Raw genomic sequence first — 15,084 nt, 5'->3', positions numbered from 1 at the left:
AAACCCCCCGACTGCTACGCTCAGAAACCCCTCTAATCTTATTAATATTCCCTGCATGCCATCTGTCTCTCTTAATTGTGCACTTTGGAATTCTCGCTCAGTGTGTAACAAACTCTCCTTCATCCATGACTTCTTCCTTTCTAATTCTCTTAACCTCCTGGCTCTTACTGAAACCTGGATCCAGCAGTCAGACACTACCGCTGCTGCTGCTCTTTCATATGGGGGGCTACACTTCTCTCATACCCCAAGACCAGACAATAGAGCAAGTGGAGGCGTTGGTCTGCTCCTATCACCAAAATGTACATCTCAGGTTATCCCTCAACTACCCTCACTAGTCTTCCCTTCTTTTGAGGTCCATGCCGTCAGACTCTACACCCCCTTCTCCATGCGAGTGGCGGTGGTGTATCGTCCTCCCGGCCCCTCCCATCAGTTCCTGGATCATTTTGCCACTTGGCTTCCACATTTTCTCTCCTGTGACATCCCTACCCTCATCATGGGAGATTTCAACATCCCCATTGCTCTTCCCCTCTCACCATCTGCTACTCACCTTTTATCTCTAACCTCCTCATTTGGCCTTTCGCAGCTTACTAATTCTCCAACGCATGAAGACGGAAACTCCCTCGACTTGGTCTTCTCTCGGCTTTGTGCTGTGGATGATTTTGCAAACTCCCCTCTCCCGCTCTCTGACCACAATCTTCTTTCATTCTCTATCAAGAACTGCCAGGCTGCTCAGGTCACCCCCACTGTCCAGACTTATACAGGCCATTAACACCGAGAAACTTTATGAAGAACTTGCAGTCTTCATTGGCCCCTTTCTCCTCCCTCTGCTGTCCTGATTCTGCATTGAAGCATTACAATGAAACACTTCAAAGTGCCCTGGATGAATTTGCACCCCCTATAAATAGAACACCACAACGCAGACGGCGACAACCCTGGCACACGGTGCAAACACGTTTCCTGCAGCGGTGCTCCAGGTGCGCCGAACGTCTGTGGAGAAAATCCAATCTACACGAAGTTTTCATCCATTTTAAGTTTATGCTTAGAACATACAACACTGCCCTTCACCTCTCCAAACAAGCCTATTTCAACACCCTCATCACCTCACTGTCCAATAACCCGAAACGTCTCTTTGACACTTTTCATTCTCTACTCAACCCAAGAGTACAGGCCCCAACCACGGAGCTCCGAGCTGACGATCTGGCCAATTACTTCAAAGAAAAAATTGACCAGATTCGACAGGAAATTATCTCCCAATCACCTCATACCATGCACTGTCCTCCCTCCCCCACTGCATCTAGCTCACTCTCTGATTTTGAACCAGTCACAGAAGTAGTAGTAAGCAGGCTCCTTGCATCTTCTCGCCCAACCACTTGCACCAGTGATCCATTTCCGTCACATCTCCTCCAGTCCCTTTCCCCTGCTGTGACCCCTCACCTAACTTAAATATTTAACCTCTCTCTCTTCTGGTATTTTTCTCTCCTCATTTAAGCATTCCATCATACATCCACTACTTAAAAAACCATCCCTCGACCAAAACTGTGCCGCTAACTATAGACCTGTCTCTAATCTTCCCTTCATCTCTAAACTCCTGGAATGCCTGGTCCACTCCCGTCTTATCCGCTATCTCTCAGAAAACTCTGTTCTCGACCCTCCCCAATCCGGTTTCCGCTCTTTACACTCCACTGAAACTGCCCTCACTAAAGTCTCTAATGATCTGCTAACAGCTAAATCAAATGGTCATTACTCCATGCTAATTCTCTTGGATCTCTCTGCAGCATTCGACACTGTGGATCATCAGCTCCTCCTCACTATGCTCCGTTCCATTGGCCTCAAGGACACCGTTCACACATGGTTCTCCTCCTATCTCTTCGACCGCTCCTTTACTGTATCTTTCGCCGGTTCCTCCTCCTCTCACCTTCCCCTTACTGTTGGGGTCCCTCAAGGTTCGGTTCTAGGCCCCCTCCTCTTCTCCTTGTACACTGCTCCTATTGGTCAATCAGTAGATTTGGTTTCCAGTACCATCTCTATGCTGATGACACCCAATTATACGCTTCTTCTCCTGACATCACGCCAGCCTTTTTAGAAAACACCGGCGATTGTCTAAACGCTGTGTCTAATATGTCCTCACTATATCTGAAACTGAACCTGTCAAAGACTGAACTCCTGGTGTTTCCTCCCTCTACTAATGTACCTATACCCGACATTGCCATTTCTGTGTGTGGTTCCACTATTACTCCCCAGCAACAGGCCCGCTGTCTTGGGGTCATACTTGATTCCGAGCTTTCCTTTGCCCCCACATTCGATCACTGGCTCGCTCTTGTCATCTGCACCTCAAAAACATTTCTAGAATTCGACCTTTTCTTACTTTTGACTCTGCAAAAACTCTTACTGTTTCTCTTATTCATTCTCGTCTCCACTATTGTAACTCTCTTCTAATCGGTCTCCCTCTTACCAAACTCTCCCCTCTCCAATCTGTCTTGAATGCTGCAGCCAGGATCATATTCCTCACCAATCGTTACACAGATGCCTCTACCTTGTGCCAGTCATTACACTGGCTACCCATCCACTCCAGAATTCAGTATAAACTTATTACCCTCACCCACAAAGCCCTCCATAGCTCAGCACCACCTTACATCTCCTCCCTTGTTTCAGTATACCACCCTACCCGCGCCCTCCGTTCTGCTGATGACCTGAGGTTAGCATCTTCAATAGTCAGAACCTCCCACTCCCGTCTCCAAGACTTTACACGTGCCGCGCCAATTCTTTGGAATGCACTTCCCAGGTCAATAAGATTAGTCCCCAAACCCCACAATTTTAAGCGTGCCCTGAAAACGCATTTATTCAGACTGGCCTATCGCCTCAACACATTAACCTAATCTATCCCTGTGTGGCACAGCCAAAAGTTTTACCATAACCAGATTTCCCGCATCATGTTCCCACATGCTTTATGCATCCATTAGCCCTCTGTGTTTGTACTGTTACACACTTAACATTATGGCTGGTCCATACAATCAGGGCAACTGTTACCACCCACCTTTCATGTCTACCTCTTTCCTCAGACTGTAAGCTTGCGAGCAGGGCCCTCTTTCCTCTTGGTATTTGTTATAATCTACTGTATGTGATTATTGTTATGCTGTAATGTCTATTGTCTGTACAAATCCCCTCTGAAATGTAAAGTGCTGCGGAATATGTCGGAGCTATAAAAATAAAATTTATTATTATTATTGGATTCAGGTCAGGGGATTGGCTGGGCCATTCTAGCAGCTTTATATGTATATGAACATCCCATTGTTTTGTCTTGTACTCTTTCGCCACCTGGTGGTCTTTCCTTTGTTAAATTGTTGAGAACTATTGTGTTAATAAACAAACATTCTATTCTCTATATCCTTTGCTTGTGTGCCATATTTTTAGGTATTTCAATTCTTAGCGTATACACAACGTCTCTTTGTATGCTGCCTAGCATTACAGATCTGTAATACTGATGCTTATGATATGTAATTTTTTTTAATAATGTGTGAAACTGTACTTTGTCCAATTTGGAAGTCTGTGCTTCTGCCGCAATTTACATTGCATTTAAATGACAAAACAACTCTTTTTAACCCATATATACATATATGTTTATTTTAGCACTTCATTATTGGCCTGATAACGTCAGGGATTTTACAAAGCTTTGGCAGATACAAAATATGGCAAATGTTTAAGTATTTAAAAGGAAAACAAAAAAAAATTAAAAAAAACCGTGATCCAAGTCTCCATAGCATAAAAGCTCAGCCTCCAATGTACCAAGCATATTATGTAAAAACAGTGCAGAAAAGTGGAATAAATGGATGATAGGAGTAACAGTATATAGAAAATGTTATAATAATTGCATTTTCTACATTGCCATTCTGTAAGACTTCTCTACGAACTGCAAAGAATATTTCAATTGCCCTGAGCAGCTTAGAAAGTGTATTGACCTGGTAGACTTCTAACTTGTAGAACGTGTGACATTAATAGTGATGCTTGGAATGTAAACCGCTTGAAGTACGCTGCCATATTACTATGGATTGGCCATTCACCTTCTATTAGCCATGTTACCTGACATACTACAGCATACATGGCATGTCAGTAAACAGCACATCATTGGGCCAACTATCGCTATATATTTTAAATATAAGATTTAGATAAATCAAGGATTAAATGAGTTAATCAGCATCAAAAATGAATACCAACGTCAATAAAAAGGAAAAAAAAATGCAAAAAGTAAGGATGTTGCACGCTTGGCTTGGTCAGGCTGAATTATTAAACTCTAGTGGGCAAAAATTGAAAAGGCTTCAAAAGAGTCAGGTAGCACACAAGCATTACCCCCCTTAAAAGTCTTAGTTATACAATTCTATATACATGAAATGGTGCATTAATACAGGCAAAGACAAAATGTAAAAAAAAAAAATATTCTGGCATTAACCCCTTCCCCCAAAACAAAGGTACCACGATCTGCATATAGGTATTGCACAGCTTTAGTGTATAGGAACAAAAGGTGTAAAAACGGACAATGGCTTTACAAGAGACGTCCTACAGCCATGGTAAGAAAATCATCATAGCTGAGCCGCACACTGCCTGCCCTCTGCGTATCCTTTTCACGATATGCTTCGGTCATGCTCTGCAGCTGGGTGCAAATCTGGATAAAGCGGTCCAGCTGTAAGCCTGGGGTTGCAGATCTTATGGAATATTTGGACATAAGCTGGAGGACAAATTGTGGACTGAGATTATATCCCATCTGAGAGAGTGCTGTGGAAACAAAAGAAAGCAAGATGAGACGCTGCAATGGGAACAGTAAGAAAGAAAATACACTGAGCTCCTCATAGAATGAGGATTAGTTTTCTTACGTCATATCCCATTCTAATGGGCATGTGATAAATCACTTCATCGTATAAGATTAGTGATGAGCGAACGTGATCGAAACCCTGCACGTGTTACGGCTGTCGAACAGCCATGAGACATGCAGCGCGGGGACTCGAACATATTTTTTGAGCATGCCAAAACACTGGGATAAGACACGAGCATGCTTGGATAACACCTATTCTGAGCATGCTCACTCATCACTAGATAAGTTATCCAGTAAACAGTAGTGATGAGCGGGCATGCTCAGCACTGCTCGATACTGCAACAAGCATCGGGTCCTCGACTGACTAGTGCTTAGTATTGCGTGGGGCTCAGTTCCCCATAAGAAGCTCATTTAAATCGGGCACCGCACTGAAGCTGCATATTCCCCTGCTGGGAGGAGAGAATTGTACAGTACAGTGAACACTTCTCCAGAGTTCTTCACAAAGGGTCCGTCTCTCTATGGGCCTAACCAGTTCACAAGCTAGGGTCCCCCGGAAAAAAGTGAGTTTCTCATTCACTTCCATTATGCTTGCTACTCGAGTCGAGCCCGTCTGACTCACTTTTCCTGTCCCCGGCCCAGGGTAACCATGGCAGTGCCCAGTGAAGGTTCGGCACAGACAATGAGCCACATCCTTACTTATGCAGATGTGTATGCTCAGCAGGTCCCGTTATCTCAATGTCATTACTAGCAGTATGAAAATGTCATCTCTGGAGGCTTGCCGAATCAGTATGTAGGGAAATACTAGTGCAATGTGCGGTTTACCTTGGTGCAGCTCGCCCTGGTTGATGCAGCCAGATCTATCACGATCAAATTGCTGGAACATGTTCTTCCACTGCTGAAGATACGTCCACAGAGCCGAAAACCCAAACAGATCAATCCGACCTGAGTGACTCCTATCAAACATGTCTGGAAAGAAAAAGTACAATGAGTATAATGAAATAAGTGAAGGCAAAATCGCAGGATATCGGTATTACAGGAACTACAAGAAAAAGTTGGTGTCGACTTCATAATGTTTATATTTTGGACAGACTGCTTTTTTTTTTTTTTTTTTTTAAAAAGGTTCCCTGGGAGCGGCCATACTGGAGGCACACACTTACTTCCAGTGATGTCTGTGTAGACAGAGCTGCAGGATGTAATTTCTGCAATGAGTGTGCTTAGGCCTCTTTCACACTTCAGTTTTTTACAATCAGTCACAATCCGCCAGGTTTTGAAAAAAAACGGATCCTCAATTTTCTTTGGAGGATCCGTTTTTTTTTCCCCATTGACTTCCATTAATGGCGGATTGTAGTCCGTTGCATCCGTTTTTTTTGAGGATCCGCCAAAAGTTGCTGTCCGTCACCATCCTCAAACATTTTAAAACGGAGCTTGCAACGTTTTTTTCTCTAGCGGATCCTCCAGACACTGATTTAACCCGAAATATCTCTCTCTCTCTCCGTTTCCTTTAAATTTCCTCATTTTTCAGGATCCGTCTGAAAACGGATCCAGTGCCATCCATTCACATCAGTTGAGAACGGATCCGCTTGTCTGCCTTTTTGGCGGATTTCAACTGATGCAAAAAACTGAAGTGTGAAAGAGGCCTTAGGTTAATGCAGTCACCAGAAGATCAGCTTGAGTAAGGACATCTGTTTCTACTACCATTGATTCTGGTTTTATGGGCACAAAGCAAAAAACAAAAAAAAAACACAACCTGGCTGTCCTTGTAAGGAGTCCACAAAGAGCCTTGTTAATTTTTCTTTTTTAGCTCCTCTTGATCCCCGATCCCTGTGGGTTATTGTTTGCATCCTGAACTTCCCTGCAGGCTCTCCTGTGCCTACAGACTACATTTCCCAAGAGGTAGTGCTGTGTCTGTTCAAGAGCTCACACACTCGCACCTTCAGTGCTTGCTCACTCTTCCTGCAAAGCACCATCCTGAGACATCCATACAGTCTCTTGATGGATAAAGCGCTGCAAGGTTTCTTCTTCTGAACATTCCTCCCATTTCACCTAGTGTATAATGTCTTCACACTTTCCTGTAGTCAGTTATGATATAGGTGCTGACAAGACTCCACAGAGGCTTAAAAAACTGTAGGAGGGCAATGAGACATAAGAACGCCCGGCACCTTTCCCTCTGGCTAACGTTATAAACTGAAAAGATTACATGTTCTGTGTGGAGCCTGCAATGTGCCATGCCCGCGCTCTCTAATTGTGCACATCTCTAGTCACTCACAACTTAGCGAACATCACAGGCTATGCCCCCACAACATCATTCTTCAGCGTTCACTGCATGCTACTGGCTTAACAGTATAAACCACAGACAAGAAAACTCTCTACTCTATACTTTAAATAGAAGGGGCAAGTAGTAAGGAACTGGAGGTCACATGACAACATGTGACAGTCCAGGAATAGAACAGAATTTTAACAGTAAATAAATTATAACGTCTTAAATTCCAATAGCTGTTACAATGCTTTAACCAGTTTCCGACATTGCCAGTAATAATACGTCCCTGCGCCCTGGTACTTATTGACGCGGGCCGGATTATTACGTCTAAGTGATCATGCGCGCACAAAGGCAGTGCACGCGCGCGTGATCGCCGCCGGGTGTCAGCTAATTCTGACACTGCCAGGAGCAGTCCTGCACCGCTCCCGGCACTTCAACCCTCTAAATGCTGTGATGGAACTCGTTTGCAGAATTCGGGAGCCGGCAGAGGGAGTACAGCCCCTCTGTCCTTGGATAAGAGACCCTGTAACGTCCCGATCGTTGCCATGGTGACCCAATGTCGTTATATCGTCAACCGGGTTACCAGCAGGGCTGTGGAGTCGGTAAGACAAACCTGCGACTCAGACTCCTCAATTTCCCTTACACCGACTCCGACTCCACGACTCCCACATATATTGCTTATATTTAAGTGAAAAATGTATTGTAGTACAATGTAAACATCAGACATTTAATCATTTTTATGATACAATAATCAAGATATTTAGATAGAACATAATATATATTTATTGGAATACAACTTTAGAACACAAAAAACTGTAATAAATTGTAAATATGTAATACACTATGTAATATCGATTACACACATAGTGATATATATATATACACACACATATACATATATATAAAAAACACTATGTAATAAACTATGTAAGTGGCAAAAAACAGTTTTCAACAAAAACATACTAAATAACATTTGTGCAGTCTATGAATTTGTTCTAAGAAATAGAATTGCCTCCATCAGATTTTCATAGATGACCTGAAATCTGACCTAATAATTTTAAGGCTAGAGAACAACCTCTGTACACTAACTTGGGTTGGAGGCAAAGCCGTAACCACATGGGCAACATCTCTAACAATTTCCGGGTATAAAGGAATTGCCTCATGCACAGTCAGTTTTGATGAACAGTTGAATTTTTCTATTTCTTTGAGAGCAAGTGAAACATTTTGCTGAAATATGGTCAATCTGCTTGCTATGGGAGACGGAGTGAAATCTTTTTCCTTGCGGCAACACTTTGCCTGCTCCATGTCATCCAAATACTTGTCAAAGTCAAACTCCTCATCTGATGAGGATGAAGATATGGCAGCAGTAGCACTGTCAGGACCCAAGTTCTCTTGCGCCTGGCAGTCCTCCTGTAGGCCACTCATCCTGTTACCGCAGTCAGAGCTTCTTTTCCTTTAGTAAGCAGTTGATCATCAAGCAGTATACGATGACTTGGGTCCACATAAACAGCTGCCAGAAAAATTTTATTTTCCAATAGCTGTGTCTCTCTCCGTTTCATTGAAGCAGAAATGCCATCTGCGATTAAACCTCCTCTTTGGGACAGGCAAAATAGCAAGTTCTTCCACTCCCTTACGAAAATGCCAGGATTTAAATCCTCAGCTTGTAATTTTTTAGTCACGGTAAATGGGTGATTAAGCAATTCGCAATTCCTTCAATTCAGCCACCTGTGTCCATTGACCTTCATTTAGGGTTACCTGAGGGTTCGCCATATCTATAAGAAACGATTTTAGTTCAAGCAATCGCTCAATCATCAAATAAGTGCTGCCCCACCGAGTTGCTTGATCGACAATTGCCCCTTTCCCAGCACGTTTCTTCAAGATGGAATCAATTTTAGGGGGTTCTGGCGGCAATAACCAATTTCCTCACTTTTCCAATCAGATTTCCAGCATGTCCCTCTTGCAGACTATCTCTTATTGCCAGCTGCAACGTGTGCAAACTTTCTCCAGCTCGGGGCCCAGGAATCGGATCCTGTGCAGGGCAGGCACCCCCTCCCCCTCCTCTCTCTGGTGAAAACGGCAGAAGACAGGACAGAGGAGGTGAGATTGCCCCCTGCAGTCTGGAGCCGGTGCAGGACGGGAGCACTGCAGCATACAAGTGAGTTTTGATAGGTGCGTGACCCTACTTCTAGGGGGGGCAGCTGCCCCCCCCTGCCCCTCACTGGCTACGGCCATGATTCACACACAGCATTTTTGCAAATCCGTTTTTTGCAGTAAAATGCAGTGACTCTGGGCATCCCAGCAAAGTCAATGGGTTTCAAGATATGACATTCAGACACATTGTTTTGTGAGGATCCGTTTTTGGGCTGAATGAGCATGTCAGTTTCTGTGGCGTTTTTCTAATCTGCTTTTGCTATTGAAAACATTATCTATGAACTCAAAAACCTTTCAGGTGATTTGATTTTTTAAAAAGCTGATCTGCTTTTGCAGCTCAAAAACGTATCCTCAAAAAACGCAGCAAAAACGCTGTGTGTGAATGTAGCCTGAGATCAGGAATAGAACAGCCATTTATAGGACATTTCATAATTTTCCAAAATTCCTATGAAAAAATATTCAGCACATTCTGCATTGAACTACTGTACCCAATTTATTATATATTTTAGGAGTCAGAGTCGGTCCATTTTATACCGACTCCGAATCCACCAAAATGAGCACCGACTCCACAGCCCTGGTTACCAGAGCTAGTAAAGTTGCTAGATCATGCTTAGAGCATGATCAACAACTTAATCTGTCAGTGCAGAGCTGATAGTTTGTATCGCATAGGGATTCTGCTGCATCTCCATGCTATACAAGTGCTATACACATTATATATAGTGTGTCCGTAAAGTCATGGTGCACTTTTGACCAGTCACAGGAAAGTATACAAGTATACCTGATCCCCGGAACTGAGGCCCTTAGACTTTTACTTTTGGGGTTATGTGAAGCATCATGTATATATTGAACGTATCAACAACATTAATCACTTAAAACAGAGATATACCAGGGGTTGGACAAAACAATGGAAACACCTGTAAACATCAACAAAAGTTAGTTTAATATGGTGTAGCTCCACCTTTTGCGGTGATTACAGCCTCAATTCTCCGACGTATGGATTCATACAAGGTGTGAATTGTTTCCAAAGGAATTGTAGCCCATTCTTCAGTTAAAACACCCTCCAGTTCTTTGAGCGATGATCGCGGCGGAAATCGACGTCTAACTTGAATCTTTAAAATCGGCCATAAATGCTCAATAATGTTAATGTCTGTGGATTGTGGAGGCTAGATGAGATGCTCTACTTCATTAGAATGTTCCTCGTGCCATGCTTTAACGATTCTAGCTGTATGAATTGGTGCATTATCATCCTGAAAGATGGCGTTCCCCTCCGGGAACAGTGCTTGAACCATAGGATGCACTTGGTCGCCCAAAATGCCTAAATAATCGCGGCTGTTAATTCTTCCATGAAGGGATATCATTGGCCCAGCAGATCTCCATGAAATAGCACCCCAGATCATCACAGAACCTCTGCCATGTTTTACGGTTGGGAGAAGGCAGTCTGGATGGAATGCTTCTTTCGGCTGTCTCCAAACGTACACTCGGCCGGAGGTCGGAAATAGAGTAAACGATGGTTCGTCTGAGAATATCACGTTTCCACTGCTCGAGGGACCAACTCTGGAGGTTTCTACACCACTCTAAACACTTGGAAACATGTCATTGAGAGCAGCGGTTTTCGAATTGCAGCTCTTCCATGGAATCCAGATTTGTGCAGCTCCCGATGAACAGTTTTCGTGGAAACTGGGTTCTGTAGGTATTCATTGAGCTCAGCAGTGATTTTCGGAGCCGTGGTCCTGCGATCCTCTCTCACAATTCGCTTTAGAGTCCGACGGTCTCTCTCAGTCAACTTCGACTTTCGGCCGGACCTGTGCTTTGCTGCGGACGTTTTTTCCTTCTCTTTCAAACGCAGTCATTACTTTGGAGACAGTACCTCTTGACACGCCAAGCATTCGGGCACTTTATGTTACACTAGCGCCTGCCATACGAGCACCAACAATTTGGCCTCTTTGAAAATCTGAGAGGTCTGCCATTGGTATCAGGTTCTCATCAATGTTCTAAGGCTATGTGCACACGTTGCGGATTCTGCTGCGGATCCACAGCGGATTTGGCCCTGCGGACCCGCAGTGGTTTCCGCAGCGGTGTACAGTACCATGTTAGCCTATAAAAAACAAAAACCGCTGTGCAGATGCTGCGGATTTTTCCGAGGATTACAATCCGCAGCATGTCAATTGTTTGTGCGGATTCCGCAGCGGTTTCACACCTTATCATTATGAGGTGTGAAACCGCAGGACTTTTGTCCTGCGGATTTACCTGCGGATTTCACAAAATCCGTGCGGAAAAATCCGCAGTGCAATCCGCAACGTGTGCACATAGCCTTACAATTCTGCAAAACAAACAGTTAATTTACATACACATATCACATAACACAAATAATCAACTACAAAACATTACCATATGTCACGGTTTCCATGTTTATAACATGTTCGAAGATTATGATGCCAAAACGTTAGGTGGTTGCATTATTTTGTCCATCCCCATATACACATTTGGGATCACACATGGTACCGCTGAAAACGTAATCTTGTCCCACAGAAAACAAGCCGCCATACAGCGTCATTAGCGCAAAAATAAAACAGTTATAGGTCTCAGAATAAAGCAATGCAAAAATAATCATTTTTTCTATAAAATAGGTTTTATTGCATAAAAGCACCAAAACATAAAAAACTATATAAATGAGGTATCGCTGTAATCGTACTGACCAAGAATAAAACTGCTTTATCAATTTTACCACATGCGGAATGACATAACCCCCCCCCCAAAAAAAAAAAAAATTCCTGGTTTTTGTTCATTTTGCCTCCCAAAAATTGCAATGGAAAGCGATCAAAAAACATCAGGTGCTCGAAAATGGTACCAATGAAAAAGTCAACTCATCCCACAAAAAAACAAGACGTCACATGACTCTGCGGGCCAAAATATGGAAAAGTTGTAGCTCTAAAAATATGGTGAGGCAAAAACTTTTTTTTGCACTAAAAAGCGTCTTTTTAGTGTGTGACAACATAAAAACCCGCTATAAATCTGGTATCATTGTAATCACACCGACCCGAAGAATAAAGTCACCTAATCTCTTATACCGTATGGTGAATGGCATAAAAGATAAACAAAAACAATTCTACACATTTTGTTGATTTTTTTCATTCTGCCTCCTAAAAATCACAGTAAGGCTCAGCGTACATTTATCCTGCGCTCTGCGCTTGCACTGGAGTTTGTGTGTAAATCTCTGAAATACGTAATTCAGACACAACCTCTGAAGGAAGATTCCCTATAATGAGGCAGATGGTGGCGCTGTGGACGCCATAAGACCTGTGATTCAGCGGTGTCCATCCTTTTAGGATTGCATAAAAATGCTGTCTGCCACATTTTTGTGCACCTCTGAAAAGAAGGACACCGCTGAACCTCTGAGTCAAGAGTGACTCTGCTGCCTCATTATAGTGAAAGGATCCCTTGTGGGTCCTTTTTTTCAGAAGCGCACAAAACTCTGACCAACGGCACTATTATTTAAACCTAAAAATACGGACATTGCCAGATCATAGACCAGATGGCATCTAAAGCGCCTCCATCTGCTTCATTAAAAGGAACCTTCCGCCTGGGGTTCCATCTGAATCACGTATTTCAGAGATTTACATGGAAACCCCGGTGTAAGTGTCCAGCGCAGGATAAATGTGTGCCGAGTCTTACTGCGATCTTTGGGAGGCAGAATTAAAAATCAACAGCATGTGAAGAGTTGTTTTTATTTATTTTTTTATGCCATTCCTCATGCGGTATAAGTGATTATGTGACTTTATTCTTCAGGTCGGTGAGATAATAGCAATACCAGATTTATATTGGGTTTTGTTTGCCTGCTGTCACACACTAAAAGACACTTTTTATTGCAAAAAATTGTTTTGTTTTTGCATAACCACATTTTGAGAGCTATAATTTTTCCATATTCTGGCCCACAGAGTAAAATGAGAGTTTGTTTTTTGCGGGACGAGTTAACATTTTTATTGGTACCATTTTCAGACACATGACATTTTTTGATCGCTTTCTATTCCGATTTTTGGGAGGCAAAATGAACAAAAAACAACAATTCTGGAATTTTTTTTTTTTTATTTGGGGGTGTTATGCCGTTCTGCGTGTGGTAAAATTGGTAAGGCAGCTTTATTCTCTGGGTTAGTACGATTACAGCGATACCTCATTTATATAGCCTTTTTTTTTGTTTTGGCACTTTTACACAACACATATTTTAAAGAAAAAAAAATAGTTATTTTTGCATCGCTTTCTTCTGAGAGCTATAACTTTTCTATTTTTCTGCTGATGATGATGTATGGCGGCTTGTTTTTTTGCGTGACAAGATGATATTTTCAGAGTTACCATCTTTATTTATATCTTTTTTATCGCGTTTTATTCCACTTTTTGGTTGGTGGCATGATGATAAAGCATTGTTTTTGCCTTGTTTTTTTATTTTTTTATGGTGTTCACTAAAGGGGTTAACTAGAAAGACAGTTTCATAGGTCGGGTCATTCCGGTTGCAAAGATACCAAATACGTGTACTTGTATTATTTATATTTTTCATACAAATATTTATTTATGAATACAATATCTTTTGATATATTTACTTTGTCCCACTATGGGACTATCATTTTTTGCAGGCTGATCGCCGCTTGTATAACATGGGGATGCAGCAGCATCCCTATGCGATGCAATCTGTCAGCTCTACACTGACAGATAAAGTTGCTGATCGTGCTCTGAGCATGATCTAGCAAGTTTGCTAGCTCTGGTGACTCGGATGTCACCATGATGACATCGGGTCACCATGGCAATGATCAGGACACTGCATAATGTCACAGCGTTTCTGATCCAAGGGCAGAGGGGCTGTCATCCCCTTGCAGCATTTAGGGGGTTAAAGTGCCACGAGCCGACGAGGGACTGTTCCTCGCACTTACTGCCGGGTGACAGCTATCAGAATCAGAAGACACCCGGTGGTGATCACGCGCACAGCCTGTGTAAGCGCAGGATCGCCTGGACGTATCCATATGTCCCAGGTCAATAAGGCACGGGTCACAGGGATGTATAGATTTATCCAAGGAAGGAAAGGGGTTAAAGCTTGTGCAGGGCTACTCACAACAGTCACCATCTGAAGATGTGCTCTTCTACTTCTTTGACAGACCTGGTACTAATGCACAAAGCTGGCCACATGACAACTAAAGTCAGGAGATGTATATAGAAGGCAGGATAAGTATATACAGTACTTCTATGGTTAGTGAGAAACAGCAGTAAATAGCTTTACGCCTACACATAAGCATTTTCATCAATATTTCACGTTATTGCTTTACTTACTTAGCATCATTATACAAGTTTCATCATTAAATGCTGACCAGTTGGAGTTGACAAGGGCTTGTTTAAGCTCTTTTAAGGTTATGTAACCACTTCTATCTGTATCAACAGTATGGAACCAGTTATAAGCTTCTGGGTCTACTCCTGGGGGCAAATTACCTGTGGGAATAAAAGGGGGTAGTCCAGTTATAGTAAATAAGGGTTATATTTTGCAGCATTAAAAGCTATATTTTACAATATCATTTCTGTAATAATTCCTCGGGTTTTCAACATTTATGCTTGCAGTCATTGAATGGATTGTCCTGGTCATGTGATGGGCACACAGGTTCAAGGCTTATATCACGTAATAAGGGTTCCCACCAATTGGTAGCAAGCAGAGATTGTCTAAATCATAAGGATTTTACACAAAGTATATATTATATTACCATTAACAAAAATTAGCTGAAAATTGCTCTGGTCTTTTTTGACATGCTGCAGAGATGCCACCACAACTATAGCATGCCACAACTGCAGCCAATCACTGGGCTCGACAGAATGAGAACAATATGTTCAGTGATTGGCT

General features: G+C 42.6%; 1 protein-coding gene across 1 annotated transcript in view; it reads right to left on the bottom strand.

Annotated features, from left to right (window-relative positions):
• Positions 1-3,592: 3,592 nt before the first annotated feature.
• PEF1 (penta-EF-hand domain containing 1) overlaps positions 3,593-15,084 on the bottom strand; it is a 31,361-nt gene continuing 19,869 nt past the window's right edge. Inside the window, exons 3-5 of the mRNA XM_073571783.1 lie at positions 14,526-14,681; positions 5,627-5,770; positions 3,593-4,767 (exon numbers count right to left, since the gene is read on the bottom strand). Coding sequence (XP_073427884.1) covers positions 4,538-4,767; positions 5,627-5,770; positions 14,526-14,681 — 530 coding nt within the window. The 3' untranslated portion in view covers positions 3,593-4,537. The remainder of the gene's footprint in view (positions 4,768-5,626; positions 5,771-14,525; positions 14,682-15,084) is intronic.

This window comes from Dendrobates tinctorius, unplaced genomic scaffold (genome assembly GCF_039654945.1).
Source record: "Dendrobates tinctorius isolate UK_male_01 unplaced genomic scaffold, ASM3965494v1 ptg000007l, whole genome shotgun sequence".
In the NCBI taxonomy this organism is placed as follows: domain Eukaryota; kingdom Metazoa; phylum Chordata; class Amphibia; order Anura; family Dendrobatidae; genus Dendrobates; species Dendrobates tinctorius.
The sequence above is the reverse complement of the archived record's forward strand: the minus strand, read 5'-3'. Positions and strand labels throughout refer to the sequence as shown.